This window comes from Sparassis crispa (genome assembly GCF_003851025.1).
Source record: "Sparassis crispa DNA, contig_000005F, whole genome shotgun sequence".
Lineage (NCBI taxonomy): Eukaryota > Fungi > Basidiomycota > Agaricomycetes > Polyporales > Sparassidaceae > Sparassis > Sparassis crispa.
The window spans coordinates 1,054,927-1,075,592 of NW_020939752.1; the positions used below are offsets into that span (position 1 = coordinate 1,054,927).

Consider the following 20,666-nt stretch of genomic DNA (forward strand, 5'->3'; position numbering starts at 1 on the left):
ACAGGACCAAAAGTAATACCTTAGCCCCATAGACTCACCGACATGATATGTAACAGTGGTCCAGTAACCTGGTAGCGGGCGACGAACTCCACGGCGGGCGGGCACTGCGGACAAGGGCGATGGGAACACGGAGAACGTTGGTGACGAGTCCGTCTCTTGGGAAAGGGCAGGGATTTGCTGCTGCGCTGAATGACTTCTTGTCAGTGCGTGCTCCCCCGTTCCGTTTCCTGTTGCGCGATCGAGACTAGAGGTAGCTTTATGCAACTGCATCAAGTGCGACAGGGTGACTACATGAACTTCGGATCAGATGGTGTGTTCCTCAGTAACTACGGCCCGAGGTACAGCCATCGAATAGTTTTCACCGACACATGCATGCGGCCCCGACGTGCACAACCGACTTGACGGTACTGGTGAAGGGCGGCGGTGGCGAGGCTGAGATCTCAGATCTACTGTCTGCACAAACTTTGATCAGACACACTGGCTCGTCATCGAACCCAATGATGCCTGGTAGGCTTTCTGTGAATGCTTCACGCTGCTTCACAACATCTGAAATTGCCTTAAGGTCTCCCGGAGCGCAGACCCAAAGACAACAGGCGACAATACTCCAGGTTCCTTCTCCCAACTTGGCACAAATTCTTCTTCCACTACTGTGACGTCAAGTCGATCCCCGTTGTCACGGCAGGTGGTGTCAAGCTCGATCCCTATTGGACGGGCTGGAAGGCATTGAGAAAGCTGTGGGGTGTCTCGTCTTCCCTCAGCCTATAACTTTGAGGGAAGTTGACACCGAAGATAAGTTGTGCAAGGACGAGAGCTACTGTCTTGTCTTCGTGGCGGACCTGCAATGGAATTTTCTGAAGCTCAACGACTGCGGCGTCGAAGTCACAAGGTCTGACCTTCTGTGGTATCGAAGTGGGAAAGACGACATAATGTGGATACCTGGTCCCGCAGCGTAGAAATTGTCATCGTGAGTTCTATAATTGGCTCTTGTGGTTGCCCCAACTACCAGTGCTAAAGTTTTGTGCCGTCTTCTTGGAGACACAGACGTGATGATACGAGAAGACGGGGGGTGTATTCGTTTGCCGGTTTCTGTACTCGTAATCATCGTTTCAACTTCTTAGCAGGGACAGAATAAGCAAAAATGCAGTGGCAAGCACGTTGGACTTCGGTTGCCTGTCAGTGCTTGCCAGCAAAAGACAACCACGCCGCAATCTTCTTGTACGCCTTCCTGGGCATTCGATCTACAAACTCGAGATGAGATTATTCGAACCGCAGAGTCCACTGAGTCTACGTCAGTGATGACGGTCGACGACGAGGTGGAAGAGGCGTCATCTTCATGTCAAGTGTACAAACAAACGCGGCTTAATCCTATCATATACGGATATCCTGAGGAAAGAGTGCGGCCAAAGAGTATCTGCCTTGGGAGACTATTAGTCTGGTAGTACCGCGTCCGCAATAGCTTAACTACGTTTGTTCATCCTGCTATCGATTTTGAGCACCGCTATAATCAAGTCACACATACTTATGCAAGTTGTCACTATCGAACGACTGCTTGCTAGATCTCCGGAGGTTGGACCGAATCAGAAGCTATTACAACGTCCCTTTGGAATCGTCTGCGATGTATGTGCGCCTCCGTGCTTCAGAATCCAGCCTGTGCAGCCTCTCTCTCTGCTAAGCTGCCTCTGGCAACCCACGCCTTTACATGCGAACGGTCCACATGCCCGTTGTCGACGTCGGGATCTTCAGCACCCCACGCGCCCGCACCGGGGGTCGCGATCAGCAAGTGGTCGCCCTTGCCCATCCATACCGACGCCTTCCCGCCGATGTTGATCTTCCGCGGCTTCAGCGGCTGGCGCGCATCTTCCGGCAGATCACCGTCCTCCTTGCGTGATTGTTTGACCCAAGTGTTGCGGCCTAGTGCGCCGGGGCCGCCACCCTCGAGCCCATACGGCTGCCTTGTCCGCCTCTGTACCGTGTGACAAATGTCAGCCTCCGAAACAGCGAAGCTCGGACGGGCACTCGCCTCCGACAGGATGGAAACCTGCAGGCCCTGCAAGAACTCTAGCTCCCGGACGACGCCATCGCCGCCCTTCCACAGCCCTTTGCCCCCCGAGCCTTCTCTCAACCCGAACTGGTGGACGATGACAGGATAGCGCCTCTCGAGGATCTCGACGTCGCCAATGCGAGTGTTGGTGATGTGGGTATGCACACCGGAGGTGCCGTGCCAGCCGGGGCCCGCACCTGAACCGCCTGCAATGGTCTACGCGCGCATTAAGCGTTGACCAATTCTATAAATTGCGGAATCACTGACCTCGTAGTATCCCCAGCCAACGACATTGTTTCCATCCTTGTCCTTCCCTCCGGCACCGAACGTCAGATTGCTGTAAGTATGCCAGGTTAGCGGCCGCGAGACAGTCGGGAGAAATAACTCACTTTGTGCAGCCCTGACTGGCAGCACATGCATGGAAGGCCTTAAGAACAACGTCGACGATGCGCTGCGAGGTGAGCACGTTACCACCGCACACTGCAGCGGTGCGAGATGGCGATAATAATGAACCCTCCGGGATCTTTACTGCAGGTTCACCGCATCAATCAGCCGGTTCCTGTCAAAATATCGGAGGATTCACTCACTGTTGAGTGGGACCAGGCAACCAGCATTTAGTGGGATGTCCAAATCCAACATAGCGCGCATGCAGTAGATGACCGCAGAATGAACGACCGAGATCGGCGCATTCAAGTTACCACGTATCTCGCATCCGGTACCTTCAAAATCCAGCGCCGCTGAGCCGTCATCTTCATTGATCTCAACCTTAAGCTGGATCTACGAGACGGACACACACATGTATGAGATCACATAGAAATCGCGGATGAGATTGATCACGAACGGGAGAACCATCATCGAGGTAATCGACGGCGCTGAGCACATTGGTCCCCATTCGCTTGACGACGTCTCGGAGGAGGTTGCGCACGGAGGATTCGGCATTGGAACGAATATGGAACATGTACTCTTGCACGGTAGGTAGACCGTAGTCATCAACAACTGACTCGAATAAAAACTTTGAGCAGGGGATGATGACACGGAGAGAAAACGCACTGGCTTGGATGAGCTGTATTCCCTTGTGATTGGCAGCAATTTGCTAGGTGTGTCGTCACATCAGCCTCTCCGAACACTAACTGCACCACACTGAGCTGACCGCTTTGAGATCGCTCTCCACGTCCTTGAGGTTTCTGCATCCAGAGCTTCCAGGATACTTGCTGGGCCTGTCGATCATGTAGTCGACTAAGCTCTTGCGATCGAACATGCCCCCGCTAACGATCTTGAAGCTGACAATCTCGGCACCCTCTTCGAAGATATTGGTCGAGGTGGGGGGCATCGATCCAGGAAGGATGCCGCCAATATCAGCGTGGTGGCCGCGCGAGGCCGTGAAGAAGATGATTTCGTCCGAGTTGGGGTCAAATACAGGGCTGATAATGGTGATATCTGGTAGATGGCTGCGACTAGTGTAAGAAGATGGTAATAGCTGGATGGACTAACGCACGAGCCGCCCGCGTGCGGTGAGTTGGTCATAAAGACATCACCGCGCTTGATGGTCGTCTTGTGCAGATTCATCTGAAACTTCACGGCACTACGCCGAACGTTGTGAATAATGCAATTCACCAAGATAGCTTACTTACAAACTCATCGATCCAAGGTGAATAGGGATGAAGGGCGCATTGGCGACCAAGTCTCCGTCAGGCGCAAACAATGCACACGAGAAGTCAAGGCGCTCTTTGATGTTCGTGCTGATCGCAGTCTGCTGCAGAGAGCGCCCCATCGCCTCCGCAACGCTCATGAACCGATTGGCGAAGAGCGTCAATAGAATGGGGTCGGGTGCACCATAGTTTGCTTGAGGGACCGACATCTCTGAGGTCCAATTCACCGCAAAGTAATCCGATAATCACTGGTCCAATCTATCTATGCTTTCAAGTACTGTGTCAGAGGCCATCCACTCAAGAGAGGTTCCTACACATACCCGTATAGAAACAATGCTGTCAGGGCTATCCGCCACTCCAGAAGTGTGAAGATATCTGTTCTGAAAAGGGTAGCGGCAACTTTTCTGTCGGCTTTCCGGTTGTCACCAATGCTGTCAGGTCACTAACTAATGCCGATGGAGGGAGCTAGCAGGAACGAAGGACAGCCGCGGCTCCGACTTCTCTTATCTTATCTCAAGGTGATCGGCGCACTTACCAGATCCAAGTGCCAACACAGATCCACCTTATCTATTCGAGCCTTGTCGTGTTCTGTGCTCCAGCACGTTTCAAGTTCAAACCTTCTTCCGGTCATCTCTAACCCCATACATTGACAGCCCCGGTGAAGACCTGCAGGTCCATGGGGGTTCAGATGTAATAAATTATGATGGCATGCAGTTTCAGCCGGACCTCCTCCTCAAGCTAATAAAGACTAAGCTGGAAAGAACTGGAGATGGAGTGGTCGAGAAGACACTGACGAGGGAGTTAGTCGTTATGGAGGTTGCCTGCACACAAGATTGAGCGGCGGTCGCAGAGAAGGCTTGCAAAATGTGGAAAGGTCGGGATCTCGCAGGAGTGATCCTGCTTGATGCTCAAGAACCCCCAGCGTGGTGCACACCGAACTTCACTAAATCGAACGTAGGAGGTGCTAAAGCTTGTCGTCAACAGGAACGGCAGGAAGAATTTGCACTAAGCGAATCAGCGACAGGTGTTTACGGGTCTGTGAAGATCGAAGGTATCCACTGGTTCAATGAGCTCACGGTGGACCTGTTTATACGGACGTAGATCGTGCAACAGTCGACGACACTCGTCCTGCACTCAAGAGTCTCAGAAATATATTTTCTAGGTGGCTTGCATGCGGTCATTTCGCAGCTTCCGGTTTCGAAAGCAAGAAACGGTAGACTAGTCAAGAGGGGGAACTGAATCTATGTCGTGGCGCTGGCCCAGACACGCCACTGCTAACCTATCGTTGAGGAACGGAGTAAGGTTGAGTCGGAACGAGCGAGAAAAACGATTATGACTTGATTATGACATGAGCATACGTTCGGCGCATACGGAAAATCGGGCGCATATCTATTTGGCATCAATAAATACCAAGCAGGCTATCAAGACAACGCAGATAGAGTAGAGAATACAATGCACGTACACGTACAACGTACATGAAGTATAGCAGTATGCAACGAATTCGAATCACCACTGTTCTCTAGACGAATAGCAGCGCGCACTCAAGCGAACACCCTTGAACAACCCCTCCTCACTGAGCTCGTCTGGGCTCTCGATGACATAGATAGCATCACGATGCGACAACTCCTTCGTCGCAGAATTCGCGAAACGCGAGATGCGTGGGGGCTGCTCCGCCGCCTCGTGGCGCATAGGTAGCCGCACAGGCTCCACCTCTAGAATCGTTGGCAAGGTGCAGGTTCGACCAGACAAGGTGGATGTCGGCGACGAGGTCGCAACCGTCTCCTCATCCGAGTCCATCTCGTCTTCTGGCGGAAAGACGAGGTGCGAGGGTACGCCCTCTCCCAGCTTCCTGGTTAGGCGGCGCATCTTTTCGCGACGCACGGCGGCTTCGGAGACTATGGTGAAGAGAGGAGAGTCCGAGGAGTCAGAAATCGCATCGTTGTGCTCGCGATGCGGTGACATAACGGTAGGTCGCGACATGGACTCTGAAATGGAGCGGGGCAGGACCAAAGGCGGCTGCTGCGAATGGTACGGGGAGCGCCACGACTGTTGACCGCTGTGGACGGAGTCTGCATGACACCTAGCAGACAGCGATGGCGCCGACGCGATAGACCGCAGGCCGTCTGTACAGTCGTCGTCTTTCGCGGACTTGGGTAAAGACTTAGATCGCAAATGGAAGAATCTACGTCGAGGTTTGTTCTCGGGGCTACAGGTGCACGCTGCAACTGAATCAGTGTCAGGGTCCGCAAGTAGCACACAGATCACACAGTCGCTCACCATGTGTATATATGAAATCAAGGACATGCGGAGTGCTCCCCAGCACCTGTTCAAGTTTGTTGCTACTGCGCATTAACTGAGTGCGCTGCTCGGATGTTAAAGTGTTACCAGTAGGCGGTCGCGGCGGGAATGTGATGACGGGATGAGACATGCTGACGAAGTAGAAACTCCAGAAGACAAAGTGACGGAACTCTCAGAAATACAAGCCCTGGGGAGACCTGATCCTGAACCTCTGGGTTTCGGGAATGAAGCCACTCATCGCAGGTATACATACGCCGCAACACAAAAAGCCTAGATCAGACGTCGGAGGAGAAACAAAAAGCACGAATTGCCCGTCGCCAGGGAAGTACCTTGTTCACGAGTTCCGCCTTCAGGTTGCCCATCACTGGCAAGAGATAACAATAAGGACGAGTCAGGAGGGAGAAGATTGACCACAGAATGACATCCATCGACAAAATTCAGATATTGAAGGTTATCCTTTTTGGCTGGTTTTGCATGGGAAAAATATTCAAAACACATTCCTCCACTCCGCGCTCCTTCATTTTCATCATTTCATGCGAACCGACCCAACCTTTGATACATACCGCCAGTCTGTAGATTTCTGCCGACATGTCATTCACCCTGGGCTCCATCTTAAACTCTCAAATATCGCTCGTCCAAGAAGCGTCCGAAGCGCTCCCGCACCAGTTCTCGCAGTGCACGTACTCCCTGGGACCCCGCCGCCAAGCAGTCTACCTATGCAAGACCTGCGGGGAGACGCGTGGCATATGTTCAGCATGCTCTATCGCTTGCCATACTGATCACGAGCAGGTCGAGCTTTTTCCGAAGCGCAACTTCCGCTGCGACTGCCCCACGAGCGCGTTCGCATTGCAGTGTACACTGCACAGGACGCTCGAGCCGGAGAACGGCAAGAACGTGTATGGCCAGAATTTTCTTGGAAAGTTTTGCAGGTGTGGCAGGGAGTATGACGCACAGCAAGAACGGGAGACGATGATACAGTGTCTTGCCTGTGAGGTATGTCCCTTACGGCTCTGCGCCGCCGTGGCTCACCTGTGCCCATCAGGATTGGTTCCACGAGTCATGTCTGAACCTCCGTGAACGTCCTCCATCTCGCGATCCTTCCCCTGAACCAACGCAAGAGTCACCTGATGAGGACGATGCAGCTTCCGAGGCATCATCCTCTGGGCTTCCGCCGCCACTTATCAGTGCTTCAGACTATGACTCTTTTGTGTGCGGTGCTTGTGTTCACAAAATTGACACCCTCAAGCGCTACGCGGGCACGAGCAAGGTACTTATGGTTGTCCGGGACAGCCCCAGCGACAAATGGAGAATTATAGGCGACGAGGACGCAGGATCCAGTACGGTGGAAGTTGACATTGCTGAGCCTGGATCAAGTGCAGGTGAGAAGCGAGCACACTCGCCCACAAAACCAGACGCCCCCGACGCGAAGCGAGCACGACTGTCCCCTGTCCCCTTGTCCTCTCAACCGTGTCTTGCTCCGGCAATGAATCCGCGTGCACAGGAACTGCTCTCATCTCAAGAATCAAGAGACGATGAAGGTCTCCAAGCGTTCAGTCCCCTTGGGTGCGGAGACGTTTTTCTGACTGAGGGTTGGCGCGAACGGTGGTGTCGATGTGATGCTGTGAAGTCTTTTCCCTCCGAATTCTCGAGCCCACGATCTCATCTTGTTCTAGTGTCTTCCTTCGCTTCGCGCACATCAATATTTACTGGAAGAAGAGGAAACATACGAGCCACCAGAAGATCCTGACTCAGGTTTGCTGCCATCACTTCTTTTTTTCTGCCATTAATCTGTCGGTCAGGATTATCGCTGGAAGAACTTGGATTGCGTGCTTTGCAGCGTCTTCCTCGTGATCGGGCAATAGACGGCATACGCGCTTTCAATGAGATGCGGTGCGTCTGGGGCATTTACGTTTCGTGGAGACTGCTGACATGTGTCCTGCTTGTGCCGTAAATTTTGTGGTCGCTCCGTTCTCAAATTATCTGTGGCGCTTGCGCAGTGATGACCTCATGAACCACCTCCGACCTTTCGCGCAAGAAGGCAAGGTAGTCACAGAACGGGATATACGGGCATTCTTCGACTCCCGCACAGAGCCGTCGAAGTGAGGACGTGATACGCTGTTGTCCTTGCGCCTGGTAGGCCGATTTGTGCAGTCTCTGCTATCCGGTATCTGTCCAGTTGTGTGTTCCATTCGTCCACCATCTGTATCTGTAATACATACTGCTTATCGCCTCTCATCTGCGTGAGATAGCTCCGTGGCCATCAGGATATGTCATCTCCGCAGCAGGTTATTGCGGACATGTTGACCTGAACACAACGGGAGATGAATTTGGCAAAATGTCAGTGGCTTTCTGAATCTCGATGTCTGCCATTTTGTCCCCCTTTATGTCTCCTTTCTTCCTAGATATACTGGCTTTTGCCACCCCCACCGGAGCTGCTGGCTGTAAAGTGGATTGGCCAATTGGCACAATTCTCTGTGCGTCATGGCCGGCTAAACGTTTGTGCTCAGGAGAGCTTGGGCAGAATTGATCTGTCACTGCTGACGCCAACGTTAACATCGGTGCAACAAAGCTGCAGGAGCCTGCTACAGGTTTGTTGCGCTGAACGTTGGGGTGCGTTGCCTCTGCAGGGTCCAAGGGAAACGTCCACGGAGGCGATAGCGTGTTGCCAAATTATCGTCAACCAACGAGTTTGAAGGATGTTAGTTATGTCTCGATCGCGCGGACTGTCGTGTTATTCTCAAACTGGAAAGATTTCAGAGACGCCGCAGGAAAATTGCGCTGGGCCATCTTATTAGTTCACCTTGGGAAATACAGAGCTTTTGTGGTGTAAACAGGTCATTAATTCAGTAGATGTTGCTTGGTACAGCTGTGTTTACTGAAGACTATGAACCCATTTGGGACTCGCGTGTGTGGCGCGGAAGGACCCGTGCGACGCGTGTCACGGGGTGTCCACGCGGCACGTGAAGGAGTTGTTGATCGTGAATAGGGTTCGCCAATTCAACACGGACCCTCCTTCATCCGCCCTCACTCCTCTCTTTCAACCCACATCCACCCCCGCCGTCATAACTTCCGCGATGCCCCGCAAAGCTACGACCACCGCTGCTGCTGATGCTCCGGCTCCTCGCCGGTCTACACGGATTAAAGCTCAGCCCAAAACTGAGCCTATCGCAAAGGCTGCCGCCAAACCGAGGGCAAGAAAGCCCAAGGCCGACAAGGCCTCTGTGGTGGAGGGCGAAGAGAAGCCTGCGCCTAAGAGCAGAAAGCGCAAGGTTGCAGAGAAGGAGGCGGACGATGCCGATGCCCCCAACGGAGCTGCGGCCTCCGAAGACGAACAACCCCCGGCCAAGAAGGTGCGAGTGGCTCGATTGTCATTGTGATGTGTTCTGACTATCATTCCTGATCCTGTAGGCCAAACCCGCATCCAAGGCGGCGTCCAAGCCACCTTCAAAGGCCGCCGCAGCCACTAAGCCGGCATCAAAGGCCGCCGCGCCTTCATCGAAGCCAGCTTCCAAGGCTTCCCGCGCAGGTTCTGCCAAACCTGCGTCCCGAGCATCAGCGAAGCCAGCCTCATCCGCTGGTGCAAAGAAGCCTGCTTCCAGAGCGGGGTCCAGGAAGCCCGCCTCTAAGGTAGATCGCTGATGATAATGTGATTGTTCGTCCGATCTCACTCTGTCCGTATCCAGGCGGGGAAGACAGACACGGAGGCCGATGCACCCGCTCATGCCCCGGAGACTATTGCAGAGGAGCCGGAGGAGGAAGCCGCTGCGGAAGATGCTCTTGAGGCAGAGGTCCCAGTGCCGGTGGAAGCTTGAGACATGTGAGTTACATCCCACGCCCCTCGTTCATTTCATGCAGATAAACTCACTGTTTTCTCAGTCAGGCCTATTCAGTTCCGTTTCTATGCGATCTCTTCTATCATCTCAGCTATCCACCTTTATCTCGTTTTTATCACCTTTCTTCTCCAACGACGCACACTGGATGGATCCCTTTCTTCCTCTGGTCCAGTCTGCCTCCGTCTTATAATTATTCCTTCTGACGATATCATCGCATCTGTCACTGTCTCTGCTATGTCTTAAGTCACTGTCACTCAGTACTTGTAGTGTGATACTAGTCGTCGTCGATGTTCGCTTAGTTGTGTTCATTTCATTTCCGTTGTACTGTTCCATCTCGCGGGTATGTGGTACTGGTGTGTACGTCGTTGAATAAATCTGTTTTTCTACTCCGCGCCACACTGCTCTTTCAAAGTTGCTGCTGTAGGTCCTCGCCGGTGGTGCGCTACTTGTTTGAGTGGCTGAGCATGGCGGATTACCGAACTTCATGTGGTCTACTTTCGTTACGCAGAATGATCGTTCCCCAGATCACAGTATAGTGAGCGACACATCATCCACTCATGATCAGCGAGCGCTTCAGCATATTGAGCACTCATTGCATCTCCCAATCTCTCCCAGCATGATCCCCCTTATCCTCTCGGAAACGACCCTCTTCTACTTCACTCTGGCACGCAGCTCTGATGGTGATGATGATGACTTATTGAACAAGATCAAGAACTGGTCTAAGAAAATACCATATGACTGGGATGAGCTGCCCGGGGAAACTGCCGGTGTTTTCGATCACTAACAAGACTATGACCTCGGGCATGACAGCAACCTCGAGCAAGACTACGACCTCAAGTAGGACCAATACCTCGACCAGGACTGCACCCTCAAGTATGGCAGTGCGCTTGACCTCGAACACGGCTTCCTCGCAAAAACCAGCCATGTCCAGCAAAACTGGCACATTGATCAAGCCTGCTACCTCCAAGCCCCAGAAAAGCAAGGGTGCTGCAGGTCCTTGGCAAGGCTCTGACATTGTCGTGGCTGAGAAGAGTGTACTCGGTGATGATGAGGATGTTGAGAAACTTCATGCCCTCTCTAGTCCCATCAAGCCAGCGCCATCCCGGATAACGAACTTGGTAAGTACTTCTTCACCATTGCAATATTCATTCAAAATTTACTGTTTATGTTCCTGCCTGACATCCGAAGAATGCCGTACACATTGAAGATCACAACACCGGTTCTGACGGCGATGAGGGTAAAGCTGGTGGCTCAGTTTTCCAAGTCCGTCCCAAGCCTGCGTTGAAGGTAATTATCAAACTCTGACTTATCTCTCACTGAGACCATTTCAAGGCTCAACCCCGTCTGGATGAAAACCCTGACATTTTGTTCAATGCAACACCAGCTCTCAAGACAGCTCGCACGACAAGCAATGTAAGTTATCACTATGTCATAATGATCTCAACTGATCTGCAGGGATTTTAGATGGATGTCGAGATTTTCGATCGAACGGAAGAGCTCGCTGCTAAGACCCGGAAACGCAAACGGGTTGAAAAGGTATGGTCAAGTCTTTCCATATTGCTATGAACGTTGACACTCTTGCGGGTCAGATGGATGATAACTCGGATGATGAACCGAAACTCAAGGTAAAGGTAGAGCGGGATGATGATGAGGACCTCAATGGCGAGGAGTCGGGCAGGCGCAACAAGATCACCGTGAAGGCCCTCCCTCCCGCTGCGCAGAAGCATGACCGCTGGCGACGTCGCTTCATGCCTACGATTGTGCGATTCATCGGCGCTGTGGATAATCCATGGAACGTGGACGAAGATGTCTTCAGGGATGCGCTCGAGCGTATCTGGGATGTTGTCTACAAGACAACGGGCATCGAGTATACAGATGGGCTTCATGTCATTGTCCGTGCATTGGTAAGCTACCTTCAGATATTTTGGTTTGACCTTTAAGCAAATACTTCACAGACCATCCAGCGACTTGACGAATGGCGCTCCAGCTTTGGGTCCACCGCCATCGCCGCGCTTGAGCTGTTCTTCAAGTCAGACAGCAAATATCAGAAGCCTGAATACCGCGTGAAGTTTTCACGGTGCTTGCTCGAGCTACGTCGCTTCGCCTACGAAGATGCTAAGGGCAGCGATCCGGAGGTAAGCATCAAACTTGTGCTTTCCGCGAAGGTCTGAATTGATCTGTCATACCAGGAATTCAAAGGCTTATTCCGATCTCTCCTTATCTTGCGGATATTCGCCACTCATCTTTCCGCAATCGAGGGAGCTATTGATGTCGAAGGACTATACCCAGAGCCTTCCCCCAGCGATGATGGGCACAAGATCCTAAGTCCGGACCGACCCATTGGGGCATTGGGCCTCGCGGGTGCTGCTGTGAGTGCCGGTGGGTTTCTTGTCATTATCATTTATGTCTTTACAGGTCGAGTGCGGTCTCATTCTTTGGAAGTATCTCGCTGTCACTTACAAAGGGTCGGCCAGTACCCAACCGGCACGTGTGCGGAAATTCGAGGGCGGAATCGGACGCTGACGCCTCGAAGCCAACGGTATTCAAGGCCTGTGGTTGGAGTGCTGAGACGAAGTGTTTCGCCAAATCCGCGACTAAGCTGTCGCGCGCGAAGCTGCTGAAGGTGGTCAAGCTTGGTTCCGACACTCCTGTCGACACGCGGACCTCGCGAGCTCATTGTCGTCTCGTCAGACAATGACAATGGGGACTATCTCGTCGACCACTGGAGCTCCGATTAAGCGGAGAATGTCGTGAATTTTGTGCTGCGTGGCCGGACATTTTTTATTCATCTTGTCTCCGGTCTCGTTGCTTGTTGTTCCATTTTTTTCCTGTTGCTTTCACTGTGCTTGCTTTGCATTTGTGCTTCTTTTTCGACTGATAGCCTTACACGTCTTATGAAGTTCAATGCACATCGAGACGCATAGGATGACCTAGATGACCAACAAACGGATGTTGCAGGACAATGATAAGCTTGGTGTACTCCCCGTGTTAAAATTTGCTCAGTATTTTGTTAGAATGATCCTTCGCGTGCAGCTTTCTGGCAAGGCATTCACTGCGAGCGAGAAATTCCTCTGGCTAGGCTGTCATCTGTGAGTACAACTCCCTACTAGGATTGTTGGACCACCAAGTGGCGAGCTCGTCGCTGCCTGTTTCGCTATGCCATGGGGATCGATCATATCGCCAGGATGTGATTTCGCCGCTGTGATTTAGAGGCTCTCAGGAAGGTGTCGACAGCAAGCGTCGATTGCGGGTGCCCCGACGGCCGGCCACAAAGGAGCTATCTTAAGCTTAGCTCTTTCCATGTCACGGTGCACTTCCTCAGAGACATGGCTCGGCCAACCGGCGCATCTAACAGTAGTAGTATTATTGCGTCTGCTTCATCGAAGTTTGCAACCACTGGTTTTAATCCAAATTCCTGACTAAAGTGTCATGCCTATAGCACGTAGAGATTTTGCTGTAGTCGGGGATATGCCTTATGCCATTAGTTTCGTCGCCCGAACGTCACGGTCTTGGAGGTTGTCACGTTGTGCGCCGGGGTGTTATGGTGTGACAATGGATGTGACACATGGCGTCCGTGACACCGCGACGCGCTCACGGTCGTCCTTACACCAACCAGAACCATGGCCCGAGGGTCATATTCGGGCTCGTTCCGCAGCCGGGGGCGAGGAAACTCAAGAAATAACTACAGAGGCAATAGCTCCTTCCGTGGTGGTCGAGGCAGAGGTCGAGGTCGAGGCCGAGGAGGGGCACCAACAGACCCACAGCCTCGGCGTGACGATGATGGGACGCAGCTCGCAGAAAGGTTTGAGCAGGTCCAACTGAATGACGAAATTGATGAGAAGCTTGGTTTTGAGAGAATTGAGGAAGGCGGAAGGAGGGAAGGGTGGTTGGTAAATATGCATCCGGTGAGTCGGGCAGTCTATGTTATTGGGAGTCGGGCTCACAATCGTCGTGTAGACTCTCGTGAAAGATGCAGACTGGCCATCTGGTAAAGCCGCGGTAGACTTTTACTTTATACAAGATGATGGAGGAATGTTTAAGTGCACGTACCAGTACGAGCCTTACTTCTATATTGCATGCAAGGTGCGAACGTCTTCATCTATTAGTGTTACCAGTCTTACCTGTCATTTAGAGCGGAATGGAAACAATTATTGAAGAGTGGCTAATGAAGAAATACGAAGCGAACATATATCGGATCACGCGAGAGCGGAAGGAGGACCTCAGCCTGCCCAACCATCTTCTTGGCCACCGCCGCCTCTATCTGCAGCTACATTTCAGGAATGTTTCTGACCTTCTCACCGTTCGACGTGACATCATGCCTCTCGCACTGGCTAACAGTGCGAAGCTAGATGCAGTCGATGCATACGCCGAAGTGGTTAACTCCACCGCAGGCGTGGGTATCTCAATCGACATGGATGTCGAGTGGGGAGCTGATGTGAACATGGATGCCCGAGACTCACGCAATGCCGGGGGACGGGAGAAAGATCCTCGAGAGGGTGTCATCGATATCCGGGAGTTCGACGTCCCTTATTACCTGCGGGTCGCCATCGACAACGACCTCCGAGTTGGGCTGTGGTACGCGGTCACGTTCACTGCTGGTCAGCCTGCGTTCACCCAGATTGTCGAGCGTGTCAAGCGAGCAGACCCGGTTGTGATGGCGTACGATATCGAGACGACGAAGGCGCCGCTGAAATTTCCTGACCAGGCTATTGACCAGGTCATGATGATTTCGTACATGGTCGACGGCCAGGGTTTCCTTATCACAAACCGAGACATCGTAAGCGAGGATATCGAAGACTTCGAGTACACTCCGAAGGAGGGATATGAAGGTCCTTTCACTGTGTTCAACGAAGCCGACGAGGTGATTCTCACTGCGTTATCTCGATTTTATTGGTGCTGATTTTCCGTTGTTCTTTCAGGCTGCCACTATACAACGCTTCTTCTCTCACATCCAAGACGTCAAGCCCACTGTAATAGCATCGTTCAACGGTGATTTCTTCGATTTTCCTTTCTTATGCGCTCGGGCCAAGGTCCATGGGATCGACATGTTCCTGGAGACCGGCTTTAGCAAAGACTCAGAAGACGAGTTCAAGAGCCGCGGATGCGTGCATATGGACTGCTTCCGCTGGGTCAAGCGTGATTCGTATTTACCCCAAGGAAGTCAGGGCTTAAAAGCCGTGACGACCGCGAAGCTTGGATATAATCCTCTGGAGCTTGATCCGGAGTTGATGACCCCGTACGTTCCACCAGATAGCATTCTGTATGGGTCTCTCTGATTGTTTCATCTTAAGATATGCGATGGAGCAGCCTCAGACGCTGGCGCAGTACTCCGTATCTGACGCCGTCGCGACGTACTATCTGTACATGAAATACGTCCATCCGTTCATCTTCTCGCTGTGCAACATTATTCCCCTCTGTCCAGACGAAGTCCTCAGGAAAGGAAGCGGTACCCTCTGCGAGACGCTGCTCATGGTAAGCACAATCTGCACTTCCTTCTCTGTGGTGTGCTGACGCCGCGCGAAATAGGTTGAGGCATACCGCGGAGGGATCATCATGCCTAACAGGCACGAAGAGGCACATGGCAACATGTACGATGGCCACTTGCTCGCTTCCGAGACGTACGTCGGAGGACATGTAGAAGCACTGGACGCTGGAGTTTTCCGCAGCGACATCCCGACGAACTTCAAGATAGAGCCGTCGGCTGTTCAGAAGGTATTTTCACGTGCTCATAATGAATAGATGTTACGATGCTAATTTGCGCTCCATCAGCTCATCGACGAATTGGACGCAGCACTGACATTCTGCATCGTAGAGGAATCCAAAACGCCTTTGGAATCTGTGACGAATTACGACGAGGTTAAAAGCCAAGTCCAGGCTGGGCTCGAAGAGATGCGTGACAACCCTCTACGCATGGACAAGCCGCTCATCTACCACTTGGATGTGGCGGCGATGTACCCGAACATCATGTTGTCGAATCGGCTACAGCCAGACTCGGTGGTGGATGAGGCGGTATGTGCGGTATGCGACTACAATCGACCGGGCAAGAGTTGTGACCGTCGCATGACATGGGCATGGCGCGGCGAGTTCTTCCCTGCGCGGAGAGACGAGTTTAACATGATCAAGCATGCACTGAACCAGGAGACATTCCCTCCAAAACGTGCAGGGGGGTCGCAGCGCAAGTTCGGCGATCTGTCTGATGCAGAGCAAACCGCGTTGTTGCACAAGCGCCTCGGAGACTACTCGCGCAAGGTGTACAAGAAGATCAAGGACACCAAGGTGGAGAATCGCGAGGCCATCATCTGCCAGAGGGAGAACCCATTCTACATCGACACGGTGCGCCGCTTCAGAGATCGCCGGTATGAGTACAAGGGTCTGCACAAGACATGGAAAAAAAATCTCGACGCTGTGCTTTCGGAACACCGTTCCATCGCGGAGGTGGACGAGGCTAAGAAGATGATCGTGCTGTACGATTCTCTCCAGCTGGCGCACAAATGTATCCTTAACTCCTTCTATGGATACGTCATGCGCAAGGGCGCTCGGTGGCATTCTATGGAGATGGCTGGCATCACCTGCCTGACTGGCGCAACAATCATCCAGATGGCAAGACAATTAGTCGAACAGATCGGACGTCCCCTGGAGTTGGATACGGATGGAATCTGGTGCATGTTGCCAGGTATCTTCCCGGAGAACTTCAAATTTAAGCTGGCGAACGGGAAAGCCATCTCGTTCTCGTACCCATGCACCATGCTCAACCATCTCGTCCACGCTCAATTCACGAACCACCAGTACCATGATCTCAATACAGAGACCGGAGAATACGCCGTGCACAGCGAGAACTCCATCTTCTTTGAGTTGGATGGTCCGTACAAGGCCATGATCCTGCCGTCATCGAAGGAAGAGGACAAGTTGCTCAAGAAGCGCTATGCGGTCTTCAATGACGACGGCTCCCTCGCCGAACTTAAAGGTTTCGAAGTGAAGCGGCGTGGTGAATTGCAGCTCATCAAGATTTTCCAGTCGCAGATCTTCGAGAAGTTCCTACTTGGGACGACGACGGAAGAATGCTACGCGGCCGTCGCACAAGTCGCGGATCGCTGGCTTGACGTACTGTTCAGCAAGGCCGAGACTCTTGGGGATGATGAGCTGGTGGATCTCATCGCCGAGAACCGAAGCATGTCAAGGACTCTCGCCGAATATGGCGGACAGAAGTCCACTTCTATCAGCACAGCGAAACGTCTGGCGGAGTTCCTTGGCGACCAAATGGTGAAGGATAAAGGTCTGGCGTGCAAGTTCATCATCTCCGCTCGGCCCATGGGTGCTCCTGTCACAGAACGAGCTGTGCCGGTGGCCATTTTCTCCGCCGAGGATTCTGTTAAGCGGTCGTACTTGCGAAAGTGGCTGAAGGACAACAGTCTAACCAACTTCGACATACGGTCGATCCTAGATTGGGGGTACTATATCGAACGTCTGGGATCTGTGATCCAGAAGCTCATCACCATCCCTGCGGCTATGCAGAAGGTCGCCAATCCTGTACCCCGCATACGCCACCCTGACTGGCTGCACCGACGGGTAGTCGCGTTGGATGATAAGTTCCATCAACAGAAGGTGACTGATTTCTTCAAGACTGGGCCGAGAGAGCAGTCCAACCAAGACATCGAGGACTTCGGAAGCGAGCGCGAGCCTTCAAAGGGAATCCGTCCCCGTATAGCTGTAGTGAATCGCAAGGCTCGTGGTCGGGAGGATAACTTTGAGGAAGCTGTCCCAGAGAAAATGCCAGAATCCGTCACACATTATTCTGATTATCTGGCAGTCAGGAGGCGTCAATGGACGCGTCGCTACCGGCCGGAGGGTGCATCCAATATTGAATTGCCATTGTTTAAGGGTGTCAAAACGAAGGCCAGTGGCCGTTGGGATATCGTGCAGATTAGGCCTAACAGAATTCGCGGTCGGTTCACTTTGTGGATATCTGCTGACTCTGGTCTAGTGCCCATCCCACTCCGTATCCCGCGCCAGTTTTATCTGCATCTTCGTACGCCACCTCAAGCCGACAGGTTCAAGACTGATGTCTACTCGGCTGAAAAAGTGGTTCGAAGTCTTCCTCGAGAGCTGCCTTGCGTCAATCTGTATAAGTTAACCGTGCGCGAAGATATCTATCAAGAGGGCCGTGAACATTTCATTGATCTCACCAACGATCCAAACGTGGATGGCGTCTTTGAGCTACAGGTTCGTTTTCCGTGCTTGTTGCAGCATACAACTACTCACGCTGTCACAGCTTCCATTGGTCATGCGCGCATTGCTGAAACTTGGGAAGACGTGTGCGAGTGAAGTCCCCGGTCTGACATTGAACAGGGCTGAGAACAGCGGTATCGATCTGGAACAGCTCAGCCGTGCAGGCCCTTCGCTCTCCAAGCGCAAATATCTGGACGAAGGCAGAGCAGGGAAATACATCCTGCTCTACCACGCGTGCTCCGGCAACGCTGCAGTACATGTCTTCGCACTGTTTATTCCTGGAAATGCTGTGCGCCTACACATCGTTGATCCTGCACAACGTCGCCAGTCAATTCCCCGTCTCTCGGAGCTTTACGCGGACACTCTGGGCAAACGACATCAAAATTACGGCCCCAGTATTTCCTATGCATATCCGTCAACTTGCGAGTTCCTGTCAACCTACCATGGTACCGACTCCACTGCACTAAAGGCGATTTCGAGAGAACTCGGACTTGTTGACTCGCAATCGTATACAGTCGTGATCTCCTCGAGCAGAGAGCAAGTGTACTTTGACTCCCAAGTCCCCAAACTGTCGAAGTTCCCGGTCGTGTCAATGTCAAAAGCGAAGGGGCCTCATACACTGGACGCGTTCCCTTGGCAGACAAACGTTGCGCAAAAGCTGGTCAACCGCTATCTTACTTTGGGAACCTGGCTGGACCGAACTATTGCTCTAGCGGACTACTACGACGTGCCGATTGGCCACATTGATGGTGATCAACCTCTGCTGCTGGCAGACGTCGACTTTGCTCGTCGACTCACCGACCATGACATGGTGCTCTGGTGGTCTCCGGGAGATCGTCCTGATTGGGGCGGCATCGAAGATGATAGAAGGCCGTCGGAGGACTTGCCCAAGACGGAATTCATGTCGCCGGGATGTTATTCCAATGTCTGTCTTGAGGTGACGGTGCGCAATCTCGCGGTCAACTCCGTCCTTCATTCGGTGCTCGTCAACGAACTGGAAGGAAGTGGCGGAGCAACCGCCTTTGACTCGTCTCACACCTTGGTTGAATATGCTGGTGGAGATTCTCAGCGCGACCTCACCCTCGGCGATGCCAACGTGTCCCCACAGACCTTCAGCGTCCTAAAGAACATGGTCAAGACGTGGCTGCTTGACAAGATCCAAGGTAACTTCGAAAGCCCAGCGACAATCGCGATCGACCATTTCTGGCGCTGGATCAGCTCGAATGCCTCGTGCATGTATGATCCAAGCATACACCGATTTGTTCACGGCCTGATGCGCAAGACCTTCATTCAGATGCTGGCCGAGTTCAAGCGTCTCGGCTCACATGTGGTCTACGCAGATCTCAGTCGGATCGTCCTCGTCACGTCCAAGCCTCCTGGTACAGCGCACGCCTACGCGACCTACATCACGACAGCTGTGACATCGCACGAGCTCTTCCAGCACGTCTTCTTGCACACCGAGCGATTCTATGACTTCCTGCTGTTCATGGACCAGGCGAACTTGGCCGGCGTGGTTTGCGAGGATCCTCTGGCGATAGAGCCTCCGCAAGAGCTGTCAATCGAGATGCGGTGGAACATCGAGACATTCCTGCCTCCCGCCATTCAGCGAGACTTCCGCAACGTCGTCCGCTTCTTCCTTGTCGAGCTCTTCAGGACGAACCAGAAGACCAAGGAGGCGAACCGCGTTCCGCTACGCGTGCTTGCGAACGGCGCCCCGGACGCGACGCAGCATAACGCATCCAAGACGCAGGAGCTGGAGGCCAGCCGCGACTTTATCGCGCGCCGCCTCACGCGCAAACTCCTTCGGACCGTAGGGAGCATCCAGGAGCGGCACCGCGACGCGCAGATGGACGAGGACGCGCTGGCGGAGTGGGAGTTCCCGCTCCTGCCGGGCTCGCACCTGCACCTGACGAACCCGCTGCTGGAGTTCGTCAAGTTCGCGTGTGCGGTGTTCGGGCTGGCTAAGGAGTACCAGATCGAGGTGGGGCTGCTGAAGCGGAACCTGCTCGAGGTCGTCGGCGTGCGCGAGTTTGCGGGCGAGGCGGCGTTCCACAACCCGTGCGAGCCGCTGCGGCTCGCGAACGTGCCCTGCCGGCACTGCGACGGCCTGCGCGACTTCGACTTCTGCCGAGACCCGGAGCTGCTCCCGCGCACGCTCGAGGTCAACGCGCGCTGGCTGTGCGTGGTGTGTGGCGGCGAGTACGACCGGACGATGATTGAGTTCGCCCTGATGGATATGGTGTTCGACCTCGAACGCCGCTTTGCGCAGCAGGACCTGCGGTGCGGGAAGTGCAAGAAGATACAGTCGGACAACGTATCACGGCACTGTGCGTGCTCGGGCAGCTACCAGCTCAGCATGAGCAAAGCGGACGTGCGCCGGAAGCTGCGGACGATCGTGAATGTGTCGTTGGCGCACAATTTGCCCCGCCTCAGGGTACGTTGTTCTTGCTTTTCTGTGCAGCTGACAACTGATGGTGGTGGTGTTTGGCAGGAATGTGCGCAAACTATGCTCACGTACTGGTGACCATTACCCTAATGATTTTTCTCTTGCGGATTCCTCGGTTCTTCGCATTGCTTTACCATTCAAGTCGTTTACGCATATCCAAGTTTTCCAGATGC

The 20,666-nt window shown here is 53.1% G+C and overlaps 7 protein-coding genes across 7 annotated transcripts; 5 read left to right on the plus strand and 2 right to left on the minus strand.

Annotated features, from left to right (window-relative positions):
- Positions 1 to 1,636: 1,636 nt before the first annotated feature.
- On the minus strand, positions 1,637 to 3,899 carry SCP_0603860 (hypothetical protein; the record flags this gene model as incomplete). The annotated part of the gene is made up of 10 exons (XM_027759519.1): positions 1,637 to 1,963; positions 2,021 to 2,257; positions 2,309 to 2,378; positions 2,431 to 2,569; positions 2,629 to 2,818; positions 2,883 to 3,037; positions 3,092 to 3,134; positions 3,192 to 3,489; positions 3,537 to 3,623; positions 3,673 to 3,899. 10 exons carry the CDS (start codon positions 3,897 to 3,899, stop codon positions 1,637 to 1,639), a joined length of 1,773 nt encoding a protein of 590 aa, XP_027615320.1.
- A 1,297-nt stretch (positions 3,900 to 5,196) lies between these two features.
- On the minus strand, positions 5,197 to 6,118 carry SCP_0603870 (predicted protein; the record flags this gene model as incomplete). Its single annotated transcript, XM_027759520.1, has 2 exons — positions 5,197 to 5,909; positions 5,968 to 6,118. 2 exons carry the CDS (start codon positions 6,116 to 6,118, stop codon positions 5,197 to 5,199), a joined length of 864 nt encoding a protein of 287 aa, XP_027615321.1.
- Positions 6,119 to 6,576: 458 nt separating this feature from the next.
- On the plus strand, positions 6,577 to 8,091 carry SCP_0603880 (hypothetical protein; the record flags this gene model as incomplete). The annotated part of the gene is made up of 5 exons (XM_027759521.1): positions 6,577 to 6,981; positions 7,031 to 7,609; positions 7,662 to 7,740; positions 7,788 to 7,878; positions 7,986 to 8,091. The coding sequence occupies 5 exons, from the start codon at positions 6,577 to 6,579 to the stop codon at positions 8,089 to 8,091; spliced, it is 1,260 nt and encodes a 419-aa protein (XP_027615322.1).
- A 971-nt stretch (positions 8,092 to 9,062) lies between these two features.
- SCP_0603890 (predicted protein) lies at positions 9,063 to 9,800 on the plus strand (the record flags this gene model as incomplete). The annotated part of the gene is made up of 3 exons (XM_027759522.1): positions 9,063 to 9,338; positions 9,397 to 9,615; positions 9,672 to 9,800. The coding sequence occupies 3 exons, from the start codon at positions 9,063 to 9,065 to the stop codon at positions 9,798 to 9,800; spliced, it is 624 nt and encodes a 207-aa protein (XP_027615323.1).
- A 637-nt stretch (positions 9,801 to 10,437) lies between these two features.
- Positions 10,438 to 10,605, plus strand: SCP_0603900 (hypothetical protein; the record flags this gene model as incomplete). The annotated part of the gene is made up of 1 exon (XM_027759523.1): positions 10,438 to 10,605. One exon carries the CDS (start codon positions 10,438 to 10,440, stop codon positions 10,603 to 10,605), a length of 168 nt encoding a protein of 55 aa, XP_027615324.1.
- Positions 10,606 to 10,744: 139 nt separating this feature from the next.
- On the plus strand, positions 10,745 to 12,344 carry SCP_0603910 (hypothetical protein; the record flags this gene model as incomplete). The annotated part of the gene is made up of 8 exons (XM_027759524.1): positions 10,745 to 10,939; positions 11,010 to 11,108; positions 11,154 to 11,234; positions 11,286 to 11,357; positions 11,411 to 11,725; positions 11,777 to 11,956; positions 12,011 to 12,190; positions 12,237 to 12,344. The coding sequence occupies 8 exons, from the start codon at positions 10,745 to 10,747 to the stop codon at positions 12,342 to 12,344; spliced, it is 1,230 nt and encodes a 409-aa protein (XP_027615325.1).
- Positions 12,345 to 13,441: 1,097 nt separating this feature from the next.
- On the plus strand, positions 13,442 to 20,571 carry SCP_0603920 (DNA polymerase epsilon catalytic subunit A; the record flags this gene model as incomplete). The annotated part of the gene is made up of 9 exons (XM_027759525.1): positions 13,442 to 13,726; positions 13,779 to 13,904; positions 13,954 to 14,682; positions 14,741 to 15,057; positions 15,113 to 15,293; positions 15,348 to 15,533; positions 15,591 to 18,041; positions 18,091 to 20,481; positions 20,539 to 20,571. The coding sequence occupies 9 exons, from the start codon at positions 13,442 to 13,444 to the stop codon at positions 20,569 to 20,571; spliced, it is 6,699 nt and encodes a 2,232-aa protein (XP_027615326.1).
- Between the last annotated feature and the right edge of the window lie 95 nt (positions 20,572 to 20,666).